Source organism: Xiphophorus maculatus, chromosome 14 (assembly GCF_002775205.1).
Source record: "Xiphophorus maculatus strain JP 163 A chromosome 14, X_maculatus-5.0-male, whole genome shotgun sequence".
Classification (NCBI taxonomy): Eukaryota; Metazoa; Chordata; class Actinopteri; order Cyprinodontiformes; family Poeciliidae; genus Xiphophorus; species Xiphophorus maculatus.
This window is the reverse complement of record NC_036456.1, coordinates 21106442-21123341: the sequence shown is the minus strand read 5'-3', so window position 1 is coordinate 21123341 and position 16900 is coordinate 21106442. Positions and strand designations below refer to the sequence as shown.

General features: G+C 42.2%; 1 protein-coding gene across 2 annotated transcripts; it reads right to left on the bottom strand.

Annotated features, from left to right (window-relative positions):
- Positions 1 to 2877: 2877 nt before the first annotated feature.
- Positions 2878 to 12972, bottom strand: LOC111610954 (high affinity immunoglobulin gamma Fc receptor I-like). Of its 2 annotated transcripts, none has more exons than XM_023346192.1 (9): positions 12792 to 12972; positions 12455 to 12490; positions 12001 to 12282; positions 11676 to 11921; positions 11409 to 11585; positions 11155 to 11223; positions 8180 to 8266; positions 6543 to 6582; positions 2878 to 3909 (listed from the first exon to the last, which is right to left on the bottom strand). In XM_023346192.1, exons 1-9 carry the CDS (start codon positions 12820 to 12822, stop codon positions 3870 to 3872), a joined length of 1008 nt encoding a protein of 335 aa, XP_023201960.1. In that variant the 5' UTR covers positions 12823 to 12972; the 3' UTR covers positions 2878 to 3869. The 2 variants fall into 2 exon arrangements, with proteins under 2 accessions (XP_023201960.1, XP_023201961.1); XM_023346193.1 differs by having other exon boundaries at positions 6543 to 6579.
- Between the last annotated feature and the right edge of the window lie 3928 nt (positions 12973 to 16900).

The following is a 16900-nucleotide window of genomic DNA, read 5'->3' as shown; positions in this document are numbered from 1 at the left end:
GGATTATTTGTAAACACTAAATGGACCCAAATCCCCCTCCAGAACCGAGGGTCTGCAGCTGTTCCTCCTCATCACTTGGTGCAGAAAGAGGCACCAGGTGAAGGAGTTTAAAAGGCCGCTTTTATGAACTTTCAATCAAAAGTTAGGATGTTATTCCTTATAAAAACATACCTTAAGTGTTGCCTTGATTTTTTTCATGCATGTTTGAGGAATCCTTTAATCTCCATGGCAACACCATGTTAATGGAGAGGCGTAGCTCTGGATCACATGGTGCTGGTAGTGATTGTAGGATCACCTGTTGCTCACCTGGTGACTTTAGTGATGGGGAAGTCTACTTTTTGCTGACCGCTTTAACTTTGAATGATTTTCGTCTGATCACTGTTTAAACCTGCAGATCCGTTTTTATGCTGCTTTGGGACACGGATGTCTGTTATTCACTGATAATATTGAAGATATTGATGCAAATAAAACAATCTTAACTGCAGCTTGGATTTACGTTTTAGGATTAGAACCTCAGTCCGAGTAGAGCTGCTGCTCCTCCATGCAGAGAGCAGCCTGTTCAGGTTGGTCAGACATCTGTTGAGGATGGACACCTCCCTGGTGAGGCCTCCTCCTCACGTCTGGACACTGGGAGGAGACTGAGAGGAAAACCAGGACACACTGGAGGGACAATGTTCCTCTGCTGGCCTGGGAACGCCTCGGGATTCCCTGGAGGAGCTGGAACATATTTACTGGGAGCAGTGATGGTTATAGCTGATGGGAGGAGGGATCTCCTATAATGCTCTTTAGTGCATTTAGGATGCAGCAGTCTGTCACTGAAGAAGCTCTGCTTAACACACTCATCTTAAACATGTGACCGTTTGGATAAAAACAAAGAGCTTGATAACACAATTTATTTACGTTGAATCCATGTAAAATGGTAAGTATTTGAACATGGTGAGGATTTGGACTGTAGTGATGGTCGGTCACAAACCTGCTCTTTGAAGTAAACGACTGGATCTGCTGAGGTCATCAGAAGACCGACTGAGAGCCGTTCTTCATTACAAAGGAGGGAAACAAACTCAGCAGAGCAGGGAGGCAGAGTGACAGGGAGAGATCTCCACACTGGTTTCCTCTTTGGCTGCTCAGCTTTCACTCTTTCAGTGACTCCTGAATCTCTTGTTTTGATTAGCATTGCAGCCTTGTGACCAATCATATGTGAGGATATGGGATCTGATAGGTATTTTTCCTTTCGAACCTACATAAAAGAAAGAACCACAGACAACGCATATGAATCTCATGTCAAGCTTTTGCAAAAGGAGAAGTCTCTGCCAACTGCTCCTCCGAGCCGTTCACAGAGCGTTCTGATCTGCTTCCGCATGAGCTCCTGTTTTTATTGTCAAAGAAAAACAGGCAAGGGGGCAGTCAGGAAAAACAACAGAGGTCGTAAAGCTTCTAACCCAAACAACTAACAACCCAGTTCCAGATGTGATATCTGATCAAAGGTCTGAGCCCGGTTCAAATCTCGGTCAGTACTGTCAACAAAACAAAATACGACTGTTCACAGGTAGTTACTAAATTAGGAGGTGTTCTTGCAAAAGGATTTAAGGTCTGAGAAACTCAGTGTTATCTATTTCTCATGAAGTTGAACAGACAGTAGTGACCTCCATAAGAGAACACTTTAAACAGAAAATCACAATGATCTATAGGCTGAATGTGAACTAAAGTAATAATAAAATGATAATACCAAAAAATCTCTAACATTCCCCCCTTTTTATCATTTCATTATGTGTGTAAACTTTATGCAAAAGCTAAGCATAGAAAAGAAAAGAAAAGAAACAATAAATGCAAGATTTTATTTTTTTTTCTTCTAATCTAAACACAGAAAATACACAATGAATAAATGGAATATAATGCAATAAATGAAAAATAAAAGAAACAGCAAAAATCAAAAGCAGTTTTCTCATCCTTAACACCACTTGTTTCACATTTTCAGTGTAGGAGTCATTCAGCAAATGAATTTATCTGTTTATTGATTACAGAACTTCATCATTGTTCAGAAAATCATCAGAAACTCGAAACAAGTCATCTTCAGTTGTCTCATAAGATGCCTTTGCCAACTGATAGTTGATAACAGTTGTGTTAATTGTTTTAAACATCATATTTCGTAGACAAGGAATAATGCAACCCGTAAAAAGACAGAACAGAACTAAAACAACCAGAATAGGTGTCACGAGCTTTAACAGCAAATTCCACCATGGTCCAGATGTAAGCCATGAAAGCAAATCAAAAGATGAGCTGCGTGTTCCACTTTCTACATATTGTTTTAGATCTTCCAGCTCATATAGAGCATCAGAAATAGTTCCTCCAGTACCTGTTTCATCAGGCACAAAAGTACAGCACGTTGGGCCAATGATCTTGCAAACCCCTCCCTGAGGGGCAGTGAGGAAGTCCAGGACAACACGATTTTGCATAACCATGTTTCTCAGTTCAGTCAGTTCTTTCCTGGTGCCATTGGCCAGCTGGTATGTGATGTTGATTAGTCGCAGTAATCCGTACCTGTTTATCTCAACGTGGTCCCGAATCTCACCTATTCCAACCCACGGAAACAGGCTTTGCATAAATTTTTCTCCGCGGGGCGTGCTGTGGTGGCGCAGGGGGTTAGCACGCCCCACGTTTGGAGGCCTTAGTCCTCGACGCGGACGTCGCGGGTTCGACTCCCGGTCCCGACGACCTTTGCTGCATGTCTTCCCCCTCTACTCATCCTCCTTCCTGTCTGCCTACTGTGGAAAAAATACGAGCCACTAGCGCCGCAAAAACTCTTCGGAGAAAAAAAAAAGAAAGTTTAAAAAAAAAAAAATAAATTAATTTAAAAAAAAAAAAAAAAAAAAAAAAATTTTTCTCCGCCATTCCAAATTCTGAATTCCCATGGAACTCCAGTATGTGTTGTGAGGCCTCCCCATCTTTTGACCTCTGACATAACTGTTAGTTTGGAGCGGGTGTGTAAATCATCCTGTGCTTTCCTGATGAACGCAATCGGGTTGATCACAGGAACCACAGCACACAGTCCTCCCCAATTTTTCGGCAAGAACATGTACGCTTCATTCCCGCATATGAAGTACCAATCTGATAACATCCTTGAGCCATAATCTCCTGGCACTATGGCGCTGCACAGTGTTGTCTCCTGTCTCCTCTTTATCTTATGTGTGATGTTGAAACTCCTCTCCTGAAGCAGGTTGTCACAGTCTGGGTTTTCCTTCCAGACTTTGCAGTGTGGAGTCGTCCTTTGACCCCTGCAGGCTATGCAGGTGATGTAATCCTGTGTCGGTTCGCAGTAGGTGTAAACTCTATTACACAAGTTCCAGGGCAACGTCCCTGGTCGGAGACCTGAGTTGTGTATGGAAACCGGCAGCTGCGCACACACGTAGCAGTTCACAGCATGTCCTTCATAAGCAGTTCTATTCATCAGTTTCCACCACAAGTTGGTGCTGTAGTCGTGTGGGTGGAACTCAGGCTCGCTTCCTTCTCCAAACATCAAACATACAGCAGTCACAGCACAGTAGAAGATCCATCTGGCATATGGAGTCCCCATTACTGCTCGGCGTGCAGAGATGTCAGAACCCCCAAACTAAAAGAGTGAGAATCTTAGCAGTTCTTCACCGGGATTGAGACGAACTATACTAAAAAGTAGGACGCCTTTGTAGCCCGGGAGCCGAAGCTCTCCTTCCTCTCTACTCCGAATTAGGGGTCCAACACTCTCTGCCGCTTACAGTGACTAAGATGTATCCAGCTGGGCCTTTCAGCAATCTTTACAGCTGTTGGTGTGGTCATCAGCACTTGGAACGGTCCTTCCCACCGTGGACTCGCCCAGTTCTTTCGTTTGATGACCTTTATGTAGACCCAGTCACCTGGCTCAAGTGAAATGGCCTCCTGTATAGGAAGAGAATCAGAAGGCAGTAAATTCGCACTGGACACTTGTCACAGTCTGTGGGATGCCATGTGTTGGGATAATAGTTTTACAAATAGCCTTAGCTACTGTCAAAGCATCTGCATGCTTTGCTGGAACTATTTCAACCCATTTAGAAAAAGCATCAATCAGCACCAGACAATATTTATATGGCCCACTTTGTGAAAGTTCAATAAAATCCATATGCATATTTGAAATGGATAAGATGATTTTGGGAACCTGCCTCGTTTTGGCCTTATGTTTCCCTGAGGATTGTATTTCACACAGACTGGACATGCAGTACTAAGTTTAAGTTTTTAAGTAAGAATTTAAACCATACGTTGTGAAATGTTGCTGTATTGTGGTTTCCATCCCCCCTGTTGACACATGGCAGCGCCCATGTGTCACAATTGCTGCTGCTTTAAATAAAGATTTTTTTTATAGTTTGGAAGAATCAAAGTTGTTGCCTGCATTAATGCTTGTTTAAGATCAACAAATCTTTTTTCAGCTTCTGGATTCCAAGTTATTTTGTCAGTCATGGCCATTGGGGTGCCATGAATCAAATCCTGTAAAGCCTGAGTTTTTTCAGCATAGTGTGGAATCCAGGCTCTGCAGTAATTGCAAAGTCCGAGAAATGACATCATTTGCTTCTATTATTTCGTTCGGCAAAGGAACAACAGAATAACCTGTCTGGTTTTTACCCATAGGGTACTTTGAACATGACCTATCAACAAACCAGACTTCTCCTATTGCTAATGGGGTGTCCTGTAGGTCTGGCCTAGGAAGCTGCAAGTGCTCTGTAGCTTCTAGGCAGCTGTGCGGCGTTTTTAAAGGGTATTGTTTTACTCTAGGTCTCCAGCTAGATTTTGCTTTAATTTGCACTGGGGGAATTGAACCAAGTAACCCAACATCAGAGGGACCTTTTGTCCACAAGTGTTCTGGAAGCTTAGCTAATTCAGCAAAAGTTACTAAATTAGGAGGTGTTCTTGCAAAAGGATTTAAGGTCTGAGAAACTCAGTGTTAACTATTTCTTGTGAAGTTGAACAGACAGTAGTGACCACCATACACACATAAGGAAGAGAAGACTTTAAACAGAAAATCACAGTGATCTATAGGCTGAATGTGAACTAAAGTAATAATAAAATGATAATACCAAAAAATCTCTAACAGGATCATATGTGAAAACAGAGAGGAGACAGACAGACAGTTCAGAGAGAGGAGGAGACTGCATAGCAAAAACCCATAATTATAATTGACAACATCTGACTGAAAATTATTATACAAGAGTATTACATAATAATAAATTATTATGCTTCTCAACCAAATAACTTATTCACATGTAACTTGTAATGTCAGGATGTCTTAGCTATTTCATTATGTACAACTTAGCAAAACTTTAGTTATTTTAGGTTGTTTGTTGATAAGTGGAGGCAACAATAATACATCAATTATTGATGTACATTTTCTGTTATCCTAAATGTTTTTTATGTCCTCTGCACTCTGAGGGTTTGGGGTCAGGAGACACTGAGAGTTTATCACTGCAGTGTTTCAGTAGATCAGGCTGAATGCTTTGACTCTTATTGTCCATTAGTGTCCAGCAGCAGTAATGCGTCCATTAGTGCTTCGGCTGAGTGAGACGGTTTACTGCAGTCAGTCTCATCCTGAAACTTTGTCACCTTTAATGTTTCTATCTCTGGTCCCATAACAGGAAGGAAATGTGATGGTGAGAAAACTTTGACCAAATGTTGTGGAGACTTTAAGTCATCTTGTTTATAGATCATTTTTATTAGAAATGTCCTCATGTATAGTTATGGTTCAACAATGGAAGCATTAATAAGACTGTTTTTCTGAATGATTATTATAAAGTGGGTCTACAATTAAACTTTGCTGTAGAGAGAAATTAAATATCTGAGAGGAATCTTGATGCAACCTGCTCAGGTCTCCACCTCAGTGTCTAGGAGACAGAGATGATGGAAGGAGCCACATGTTCACATGTTCACATGTTCTCCATCATGTTGGTTTTTATCACAACCTTTGTGTAGGAAGTGATGAACCTTTAGAAATGAGACCCACAACTGATTGGACTGTAACATGGAAACAACACAGAAAAGGGATTTTAACCATCCATCCATTTTCTAACAGGAGCTGCTGCCTGTCTCCACCCTGGACGGGTCACCAGTGTGTCGCAGGGCAACACAGAGACAGAGACAGACAGGACACACAACCATAAACACACACACAAACACACACACATACACACACATGCCCTCACACACTCTGGTTGTTTTCTGAAAGTTTCCACTGAGGCCTTTTTCACTCTGTGGTTTATTGGTTGTTTGTACAGATCAGAAATGAGCAAACAGGAAAACATTTCTAATCTATCGGCTCTGAAGCCACAGAAACCAGAACGATCAACGACGTAGAAACAGCCGAGACCAAATGAAAACTTTAATAGTTCACTGCAGAACGAACTGTGTGAAAGAAACATTTGATTAAACATCCAGACAGAAACGATGTTAAAGTCAGATGATGTTGGGCCAAAGCAGTAAAACAACTAAATGTGAAATAAAGAGGTGAAGCTGGAGGTCAGAGGTCAGAGGTCAGACTGGTGGACTACCTCAGTGAAGAGTAGATGATGTTGGTATCTAGTCGAACTTCTGGAAGAAAATAAACTCTGGTTAAAATAAAACTAAAACAGATTTATGAAAACTTTAAAATCATTTATCAAATGTACATGGAAAAATTAATTGTTCCTTTTATTAAAACACAATTGAACTGTTAGTAACTATATTCTGCAGATTCAGTTTAACCATCCATGTCTCCATCCTAGTCCTGCCTGAACTGTAAAATCAAAAGATCATTTAAAAATAACCTGTTTGATGACATGAAGCCGACCAGATGATCTCAAACATCCAGTTATAATATTTAATTCCACTGAACAAGGAAGAGCAGAATAAAGTCAGTGACATCAGCCTGGAAGGATTGAAAACCCATTTGTAAGGCCAGAACCGTTCTCCACATGGAACCACAGGGACCAGTGGAGAACCTTCCCAGAGAGACGGGAAGTCCAGAACAACCAGCACTGAGAGAGAGAGAGAGATAGAGATAGAGCTCTGGCCTCAGAAAGCCCATCAGCGACTCCACACTGAGCTCCACACTCAGCTCCACACTCAGCCTCCCCCCCAGCCTCCCCCCCAGCAGGCCCAGTGCATCCTGCCCTGGAACCACATGGAGACAAGATGCCCTGTGTGACACCACCCTACCCCACCTTACAAACACAACAGAACAGGCGCCACCAAACTACAGAACGAGTTTCCCGACCCAAGACCAGGATGGCACCCAGGGCAGACGGCCCCCACATCGCCTCTTCTACCGTACAACACGCTGCCAGTGCACCAAACCAACCAAAACGTCAGTGGCTCCACATCCAGAAAGGGCTGGAGCCCCTTCAGTACACACTGCAACCAGCAGCACCAACATGCAGGCAACCAGAGCAGGGCATGCAGAGCCCGGCCCAACCACCGGCCCAACACCAGCAACCCGACTCAACCCATCCATGAAACACACACAGCACACTGCATTGATGAGCGTCCCACCAAGATGACTAGCAACCTCCTCCGCCTCAGTAAAGCCATCAACAGAGAACAGGAGTCTGGAAACCCCCAGGTCTTCCTCTTCCTGCTCTGATATGGTGTTGATGTGAGTTGTTATAAGTAGCAACTAAAACAGAGATGGGCAAGTTGATCATATTATCTGCATCCATTGATGAGAGCTTCTTCTGTCCTCATGTTCAGGCTTCAGAGCTAACTAGACTCTGAGTTTAGTTACCAAGTTCAGATCTGCTGTTTGAAACCAGAAACCCAGAGGATCACAGAGCTGGTTCGGTTCTACTGAGTTTGTTCCTCAATCAGAGCCTTGATGTCCTCAGTGCTTTCTGACCAAAGCCTTCCTATGACCAGCTAGGCTAACTTAGCAACGGTTAGCAAAACTCAACTACTATAAAACTGAAACCATGAGTGAAAGGTCTGCTCCAAAGAATCATTCAGGAAGGTGTGCAATGTTTGATTCAGTAGGGGGCGCTATAGGTAGAGTGTAGCATTTTACCTCTGAGCATTAATGTTTACTGAATGTTAATATTTATAATTATAAAACTGTAGAATCCAAATATTAATATAAAGTCTAGCCATATTTCTCATTATCTTGTAAATCCAAACTTTATAGATTATTTCAGACATTAATCAGCAGCAGTTCTACCTCTGGTTCTGTTGGTTCTGATGTTGATTTCTCCATAACTGATCCCGTCTGTTCTCACGTCTGAGTAGATGGCAGATGAAGGACTCTCTGTAAATATATAAATATGAAATGAGGTCAATATACTGCAGCGCTGCTGTCAGATAAATGCTTTAATATCATTCATGCAGACATTAACTCTTTGTTTTGTCTGTTCTGAACTTAAATAACTGTAAAACTAGCAGGTGGGAAACACTGAGACCACACAGTCTCACAGCTAAATCAATCCAAGTCGACACGTTGCACCACAGATCAAAGAGACGCTCTGTAAACTTCGACTCAGTGACATGCAGGTCTGCAGACCACCCTGCAGAAACCACCAACACCTCCAGAGGAAACGCAGGGCAGCTTTCACACGCAGAGACACCATTAACTGGAACAAAGGGTGAAGCACAAACACACCGAGAGGAATCAGAGCGTTACAGATCCTCTGATTATCAATAACTCTATTCATATACTGCCTGCATCTTACTGGGGTAAATGATGATAGACATAAAAGTTATTTGAAGAAGGCAGATAAATGTGTTTTCTCTAATTTTAGTATTTTAACAGTTAAACTGAGCTGCTGTTTGAAAGATAAGCAGCATAAGATAAGATAAAATAAGATTTATTGTCATTGTCATCAACAGATTACAGATTGAGATTTGCTCGACTCGAGTTAAGATGCAGGTTATGTGTATATACATAATATACCAAGATAAAGAAATAAATAGTACAAAATGAAAAATAAATAGACATCAGAAGATGGTTGCAGCGCCTGGAGGTGTGGCAACAGAATTGACATTTTTAACAAAGTGGTGTCAAGAGCAGAAGTTCTTATGCCTTTGAATTTAGTGCCATGATTGCCATCGGGTAAAAACTGTTTTTTAGGCGATTTGTCCTGGTTTTTATTGCTCTGTATCTCTTGCCTGATGGCAGCAGCTGGAAGAGACCATGGCCAGGGTGTGAAGAGTCATTTAAAATGTCCAAAACTTTCTTGTGGAGCCTGGAAGTGTAAATCTGTTCCATAGTGGGGAGGGGGCAGCCTATGGTTCTCTCTGCTGCCCTAACAACCCTCTGGAGCGCCTTCTTGTCCGCGGAGATTAGATTATTAAAATCTACATCTAAAGGTACAATCAGACTATTTTTACTCCTCCAGGCCTGTAGGTGGCGCTAAACATGGAGTAAGGGACAGGCAGTCAGTCCTTCATCAAGCTGATCTGCATGACCAGAACAAAGTTTCATCTGAACAAATCAACTGTTTGCTGAATATGAGGACAAAATAAACTTCAGTTCAGACGAAGTGAAGAGAGTGGCAGTAATCAGGTACAGTGAAGCACGGTGGTGGCAGAGTCATGATGCGTGTTGTTGGCTGTGAACTAGTTCACTGAGGGAACCATGAAGCAGAGAATGATGTTCAGAAACTGAGCCACATGGCAGTGCACTTCTGCCCACCACAGCAACACCATCATCAAGTTTGCTGATGACACCACAGTGGTGGGGCTCATCTCAGGAGGCGACGAGTCCGCCTACAGGGGGGAGGTGGAGCAGCTGTTGCAGTGGTGCAGGGAGAACAATCTGCTCCTCAACAACTCAAAGACAAAAGAACTCATAATAGATTACAGGAGGAATAAAACGGACATTACACCACTAACCATTGGGGGAAAATGTGTGGAGAGGGTAGCTGATTTCCGTTTCCTGGGGGTCCACATTGAGCAGGGCCTCACATGGAACATGAACACCTTGGAGCTGATAAAAAAGGCCCAGCAAAGACTGAACTTCCTGAGGGTTCTCAGGAGGAACAGCATCAAGGAGAAGCTGCTGGTGTCCTTCTACAAGTGCTCCATAGAGAGCATACTGACCTACTGTATCTGCGTCTGGTATAACAGCAGCACTACGGCTCAAAGGAAAGCTCTCCAAAGGGTTGTGAATACAGCCCAAAAAATCATTGGCTGCCCTCTCCCCTCACTGGAGGACCTGCACAGCGACCGCTGTCTAAGAAAAGCACAACACATCACAAAGGACACTTCTCACCCCGGACCTTCTCTGTTCACACTGCTGCCTTCAGGCAGAAGATACAGAGCAACCAGAACCAGAACCAACCGTCTCAGAGACAGTTTCTACCCGACAGCAATAACAAAACTAAATGCAATCAAAAACAACCATTAATCATCATGAATGATGTATGTGAGAATGTGGCTGTTCTTTATTGGGGTTTTTTTTACCAGTTATTTGTTAATTCTTACATTGTGTGTGAATTGTGAGACAGTTATTTTTTGTTTTTAAGCATATGCACTGACTGATGGTACCTTTTAAATTTCGTTGTTCTTGTGACAATGACAATAAAGATCTATCTATCTATCTATCTATCTATCTATCTATCTATCTATCTATCTATCTATCTATCTATCTATCTATCTATCTATCTATCTATCTATCTATCTATCTATCTATCTATCTATCTATCTATCTATCTATCTATCTATCTATCTATCTATCTATCTATCTATCTATCTATCTATCTATCTATCTAACTATCTATCTATCTATCTATCTATCTATCTTGATCAGAAACAGGAAGCTGGACGACCACAGAGCTGCTAGTCTGTTCAGAAGAACAACCACAGACTGCAGGCAGAGATGGTCCAACATGGCAGGCTGGTTCTAGTCCTGGTGACTGACAGTCACCATGGCAACGGATCACCTGATTCATTCCTACTGACAGTCACCATGGCAACAGATCACCTGATTCATTCCTACTGACAGTCACCATGGCAACAGATCACCTGATTCATTCAGGGTCTGCAGATCTACCAGCAAACTGACTGAATAAAACAGCAACATGGAGGAAGTTATAAGATCAGGATTAATAAGGATCAACATGAAGACGAATGTTTCATTTGGATGTTTTCAAACATCATCATCATCATCATCATCATCCTCATCATCATCATCCTCACCTTTGGGTCTCTGCTGATGAAGCTGAGTTATCTGGACGTCGCTGTATGTGACGTCGTCTCCTTTATCAGCTGGAAGAAACAGAGATTACCCACAATTCACTGCTTCAGGAGGCAGTTCAGTTTCATGAGGAAATAGTTTTGTGCTGAAATATCTGACTTCATTTTATTTATTAAAAAAAATCAGTAGTGCAGGTTAAACATTCACACCACTATAGAGAAACCTGCTTTTATAAATCAAGATGTTTGTATTTCACCTTTTGTTTTGTGACGACGTCTCTTCACCAGTAGAACCAGCAGAACCAGTAGAACCAGCAGGAAAACCACAACAATCACACATGATAGAGAAATGTAGAGATCAGACTGGGAGGAAGGTGATGATGATGATGGAGGTGATGGAGTAGGTGGAGGACCAGAAGTGGTTGTTGGTTTTTCTAAAATTGAATAATTTGTTAAATAATTGCCAAACAATTTATTTTGAAAACCAAAGTTTAACAATATTTTCAGGCCTCCTGACCTCTGACCTTTGACAGAGATCCTGCTGGATGGAGACTCTCCATGATGGCTGATGTTACATTTATAGAGGCCTTCATCAGAGCTGGAAACATGGAGGAGGGTCATGTGACCTGATGGTCCATCACCAATGAAGGAGCCATCTTTATAGAAAGCAGCTGGGAGGTTGTGGGTTGGATTCTTTGCTCTGCAGCTCAGAGTGACGTCATCTCCCTCCATCACAGGGAGGACAGGACTCTGCAGGATCACTGATCCACCTCAACACAGAGACAAACTACAGCATTTCATCCATTTCCACACAGCTTCAGCAACACTAACTCCACAGTCTGATCTTACCAGAGACAGAGAGCTGGATGCTGCTGCTGCTGCTGGAGGATCCAGACATGGACTCACACCAGTACAGACCAGTATCATGTTCTCTGATGCTGCTGGTTTTACAGGTAAATCCATCTTTTCTCCACCATCCATCTTTATCACACTCAGTCCTGGTCTCTAAGGTCGTGTTTCTCCTCACAGTCCATCCATCAGATCTGTTTTCTTCCTCACAGATCAGAGTCACTGATTCTCCTCTAAAGAACTGAGATCTGCTGGGACTCACAGTCAGATGAACTGGGAGGACTGGGAATAAACATATTGATTCAGAATAAAAACATTTCTTTACAAAAGTATTAAAATGTCTCCATGAACAGCAAATGTATTTCTTCTGTTTTCTAATCTTTCTCTAAGGAAACCCTCAGCAGACTTTATCATTTCCTACTTGGAGATAATAATAAGTATAAACTTTACTAACCTCGGTTTATTCTGCAGCCCAACAGGAAACTCAGACCTACAGAAAACAGACATTAAACTGGTTTTATTCCACGTCCAGAGCTGTGACATAGAACTGATATCTGTGATCTAGAAGCAGACCTTCATCTATCAAACATTCCAGCTTTAATCATTTTCTGATCTCTTCAGGTCTTTAGTTCACATATTAGGATTATTTTTAATCTTGTAATTCAAAGTAAATTGTAAACCTGCTGATCTCAGTTCAGTCTAACTTGTTTCTCCTTCATCCTACACCATCATCATCATCATCATCAATAATCAGACAGTATCAATACTTAAATCAGCAGATATGAACTTACAGAGCAGCAGACTCTGCTGTGTTTCCTTCATGGTTTCTCTCCTTCATTTGACGTTTTTCGTGTCTGACTGGAGACTCAGAGTAAAGAGAGACCGCCCTCTTCCTTAACGCAGCTCTGCTGCTCTCTCTCTTCATGATGCATTGCTGATAGTTATTGGTCTATCATCAGTCGCCATGGCAACAGATCAACTGTTCCAATCAAAATGATCATAATTGTCTTGTTCACAAAAATCCAAAACAAATTCAATAAAATATATTCCATATTAAACTCCTGAGGCCTGAACAGTGGTGCAGATGGTAGAGCTGTTGCCTTGCAGCAAGAAGGTTCTGGGTTCGATTCCCAGGGTCTTTCTGCATGGAGTCTGCATGTTCTCCCTGTGCATGCTGGGTTCTCTCCGGTTCTCTGGTTTCCTCCCACAGTCCAGAAACATATTAAGTAAATTGGTCTGTATAAATTCTCCCTAGGTGTGTGTGAGTGTGTGTGTGTGTGTGTGTTTTAGTTTCCTCTTCAGTATCATCTGTGGCCTAATTCTTCTTTCTAAAGACTGCTGGACCTCATGTTAACCAAACTTGCTCTGACACGGTGAACCTCCTTGTTTTGGTTTAAAGTTTAGGTTGAGAAGTAAAATATGATTTAGGTTTTGGTTAAAAAAACGAAGTGTTATGTATTTTCCAGACACATAGCACCATTTAACAGAACAATAAAGTAACTGTTAAATTCAGTTGTTATAAAAATACTACATACACCAAAGTAATTTTACTTCCTGATGCTAACACACAGATAGCGCTATGCTAACACACAGACAGTGCTATGCTAACACACAGACAGCGCTATGCTAACACACAGACAGCGCTATACTAACTCACAGACAGCACTATGCTAACACACAGACAGCGCTATGCTAACTCACAGACAGCGCTATGCTAACACACAGACAGCGCTATGCTAACACACAGACAGCGCTATGCTAGCACACAGACAGCGCTATGCTAACACACAGACAGCGCTATGGTAGCACACAGACAGCGCTATGCTAACACACAGACAGAGCTATGGTAGCACACAGACAGCGCTATGCTAACACACAGACAGCGCTATGCTAACACACAGACAGAGCTATGCTAACACACAGACAGCGCTATGCTAACACACAGACAGCGCTATGCTAACTCACAGACAGCACTATGCTAACACACAGACAGCGCTATGCTAACACACAGACAGCGCTATGCTAACTCACAGACAGCGCTATGCTAACTCACAGACAGCGCTATGCTAACTCACAGACAGCGCTATGCTAACACACAGACAGCGCTATGCTAACACACAGACAGAGCTATGCTAACACACAGACAGCGCTATGCTAACACACAGACAGCGCTATGCTAACACACAGACAGAGCTATGCTAACACACAGACAGCGCTATGCTAACTCACAGACAGCGCTATGCTAACACACAGACAGTGCTATGCTAACACACAGACAGCGCTATGCTAACTCACAGACAGCGCTATGCTAACTCACAGACAGCGCTATGCTAACACACAGACAGAGCTATGCTAACACACAGACAGCGCTATGCTAACTCACAGACAGCGCTCTGCTGTTGTCCATTGGTTTATCCACTAAGATCAGCTCCAGTTTTTTCTATATTCCTTGTTTTTCCCACACAGTTTAAAACTATCAGATGTTTTAGATCTTCTAGACCTGAAGGAACCTGAAGATGTTTCCTTCATCACTGTCGTTCCCACAGTTGAAATCAACCACACACACACACACACACGCACCTTCCCAGAAGGCGATCCTTTCCACAAAGTGTTTCCTGTCCACTGAATGACTGGTACCAGTTGAAGCCACGTCTGAAACCAGTTCAGTACAGAACCAAGGTGGAGTTCTTGGTTCTTGTTCTGGTGGAACTGGGACAATTTCCTCCTGGATGCAGATTTGTTCATACTGACATTTTTACCTGATTTAGTCTCATTGATGAAATGACCAAATGAGGTCAAAGGTCACTCGGCACATTGAGACAATGACATCTGCAGGCTGTGGCATTGAATCTTTATACATCTAAAATATTTCTGAACATTCTTGTAACCATTCTTTGCTATAATAGGTTATGCAGGTCATGATTTTTATGTTTTATTTTATTAATAGGTCAGATTTGTGTCATTCAGACTGTACAGTTTCCCACCAGCAACAATTGTTGCCGAGTATAAAACCTTTTCACTAACATAACCAACATAAAATGATATAATTCATGAATATCATGTGTTTATTATAGGACCAAGGATTGAAATGCATGAATTTATTTTACAGGAAATAATCTGGGATTAAACGGGTTAAGATGGAACATATACACACATATTCATGACATTCTTTGATTAAATTAATTTCTCTTAAGTGTTACTCCAATAGTTAAAAATGTGATTTATACCAGGTGAGTCTTTCTCCCCTGAGAATGTGTCATAAGTTGCGGTGTAGATGGTGAGGCAAAACGCCAGGAGACCCAGGTAAGAGAGATATGGTAGATTAACGATGAATAATGCTCCAAAAACAGTCCAAATCCCTGGCAGCACTGCTGAGCGGAAGCTGAGGCTCAACACAGGTAGCAACAGAGAGAACGAATGGACTAACCAGACACACAGCAGAACAGAAGCCAAGACACACAGGTGACACTAAATACACAGGAGGTAATCAGGGAACGAGACACACCTGGGAACTAATCAAAGGGAGACAGGACAACATGGAGACTCAGAGACACAGGAAACTCGAAATAAACACACAGAAAAACACGGAACATGACAGGACCCCCCCTCAAGGGCGGCTACCAGATGACCCCCCCAAAAAATGTCTAAGAAAAAACACAACAAGGGTGGGCGGAGACGAAGGATGGTTCCCACGGGGAATGTCCGGCGGGCGTCCGCAGCGCCGGAGGCGGGAACCACAGAGGAGGTCCGGACAGTTCTGGACAGGATAAATCCCAGCAGATTTAGGAAACTCAATTAACCCGTTAGAAGGAGAGCTGGTAGCACATCTCACCTCAGGAGAGGAAGTAGAGAGAAGGGGGGTGTTGCGCAACAACAGCATACAACCTATGACCTGCTGCACAGTGAAACATTTACTCAGCTTCAGTAAGGAATCAACTAGAGCTGCTTTGATTTTGATTCAGGATACCTTTATCCTGAATACTGAATTTGCTTTTATCATTTCTGAGATTTGTTGTTGTGTTTGGGAGCTTGTGTGATGTGAGGCGTTAGCTGCAGCTGCAGGTCAAATACAAGTTCAGTTCACACCAGTTTATTTGATGTGTGTATGCGGGTGTGTGTGTGTGTGGGTGTGTACAGCCCACATGGAAACATGAACAAAACCAAACAATCACTTTTTTTAATGATGGGGTCGATTTAGGAAAAGCCATAAAATTTCAAGTTGGAAAAAGATTGTTTACGGTATTTTTTCTACAGCTAAACATGGTAATGGGTCAGTTTGACCCGCAAGACAACACAAGGGTCAAAAATACTTGATCAATCACAAAGGGAAATTAAGTTGTAACTCATTCAGATTCTTCCGAGTTATTGAAGATGGTGATGCTGTTGGCAGGATGCTCAAGGTTGTCCATAACTTTCTTGATTTTATGAAGAATCCTTCTTTGCACTGTTGTCTCCAGAGGCTCCATAATCTCAGCAGATGTAAGTAATGACTGAGAATCAATGAGCTTCAGAATTAATTCATTTTTAAGTGATTTTATTTCAGAAGAGACTCTGACTAGAAGTTGATGACATGTGACCCGAACAAGTCCAAACCAGAACCTCTGGGAGTCAGAACCAAACCTGGAGAAAGTCCTGCAGGTCTGGAAGCGGCTGGGAGTTTCACCTTCACCGGGTCACACAGAACATCAAGAGAAAAATTGTACTGATTAATCCACAAACATGTATATTGAAATATATCTGTAAACAAATTTGAAGTTATGATTGTCTCAAATTCACTTACTTTTGTGTCAGAATAAAGTTAAGATCCTTCCAGTCCATGAAATAGAGTTTAGAAAAGTCTGGTTGTTTACATCAGACCATGAACTTCTGATGGGGAAAATTCAGGAGGTTCAAACTAGCA

What these genes read in the sequence shown, in the direction of transcription:
- LOC111610954 (XM_023346192.1), bottom strand. Translation starts at nt 12,822, where the DNA reads ATGAAGGAAACACAGCAGAGTCTGCTGCTCT. An exon ending in ACAGCAGAGTCTGCTGCTCT is followed by an intron (nt 12,491 to 12,791) that starts GTAAGTTCATAT and finishes TGTTTTCTGTAG; the next exon opens with GTCTGAGTTTCCTGTTGGGC. An exon ending in CAGCAGGATCTCTGTCAAAG is followed by an intron (nt 11,586 to 11,675) that starts GTCAGAGGTCAG and finishes ATTCAATTTTAG; the next exon opens with AAAAACCAACAACCACTTCT.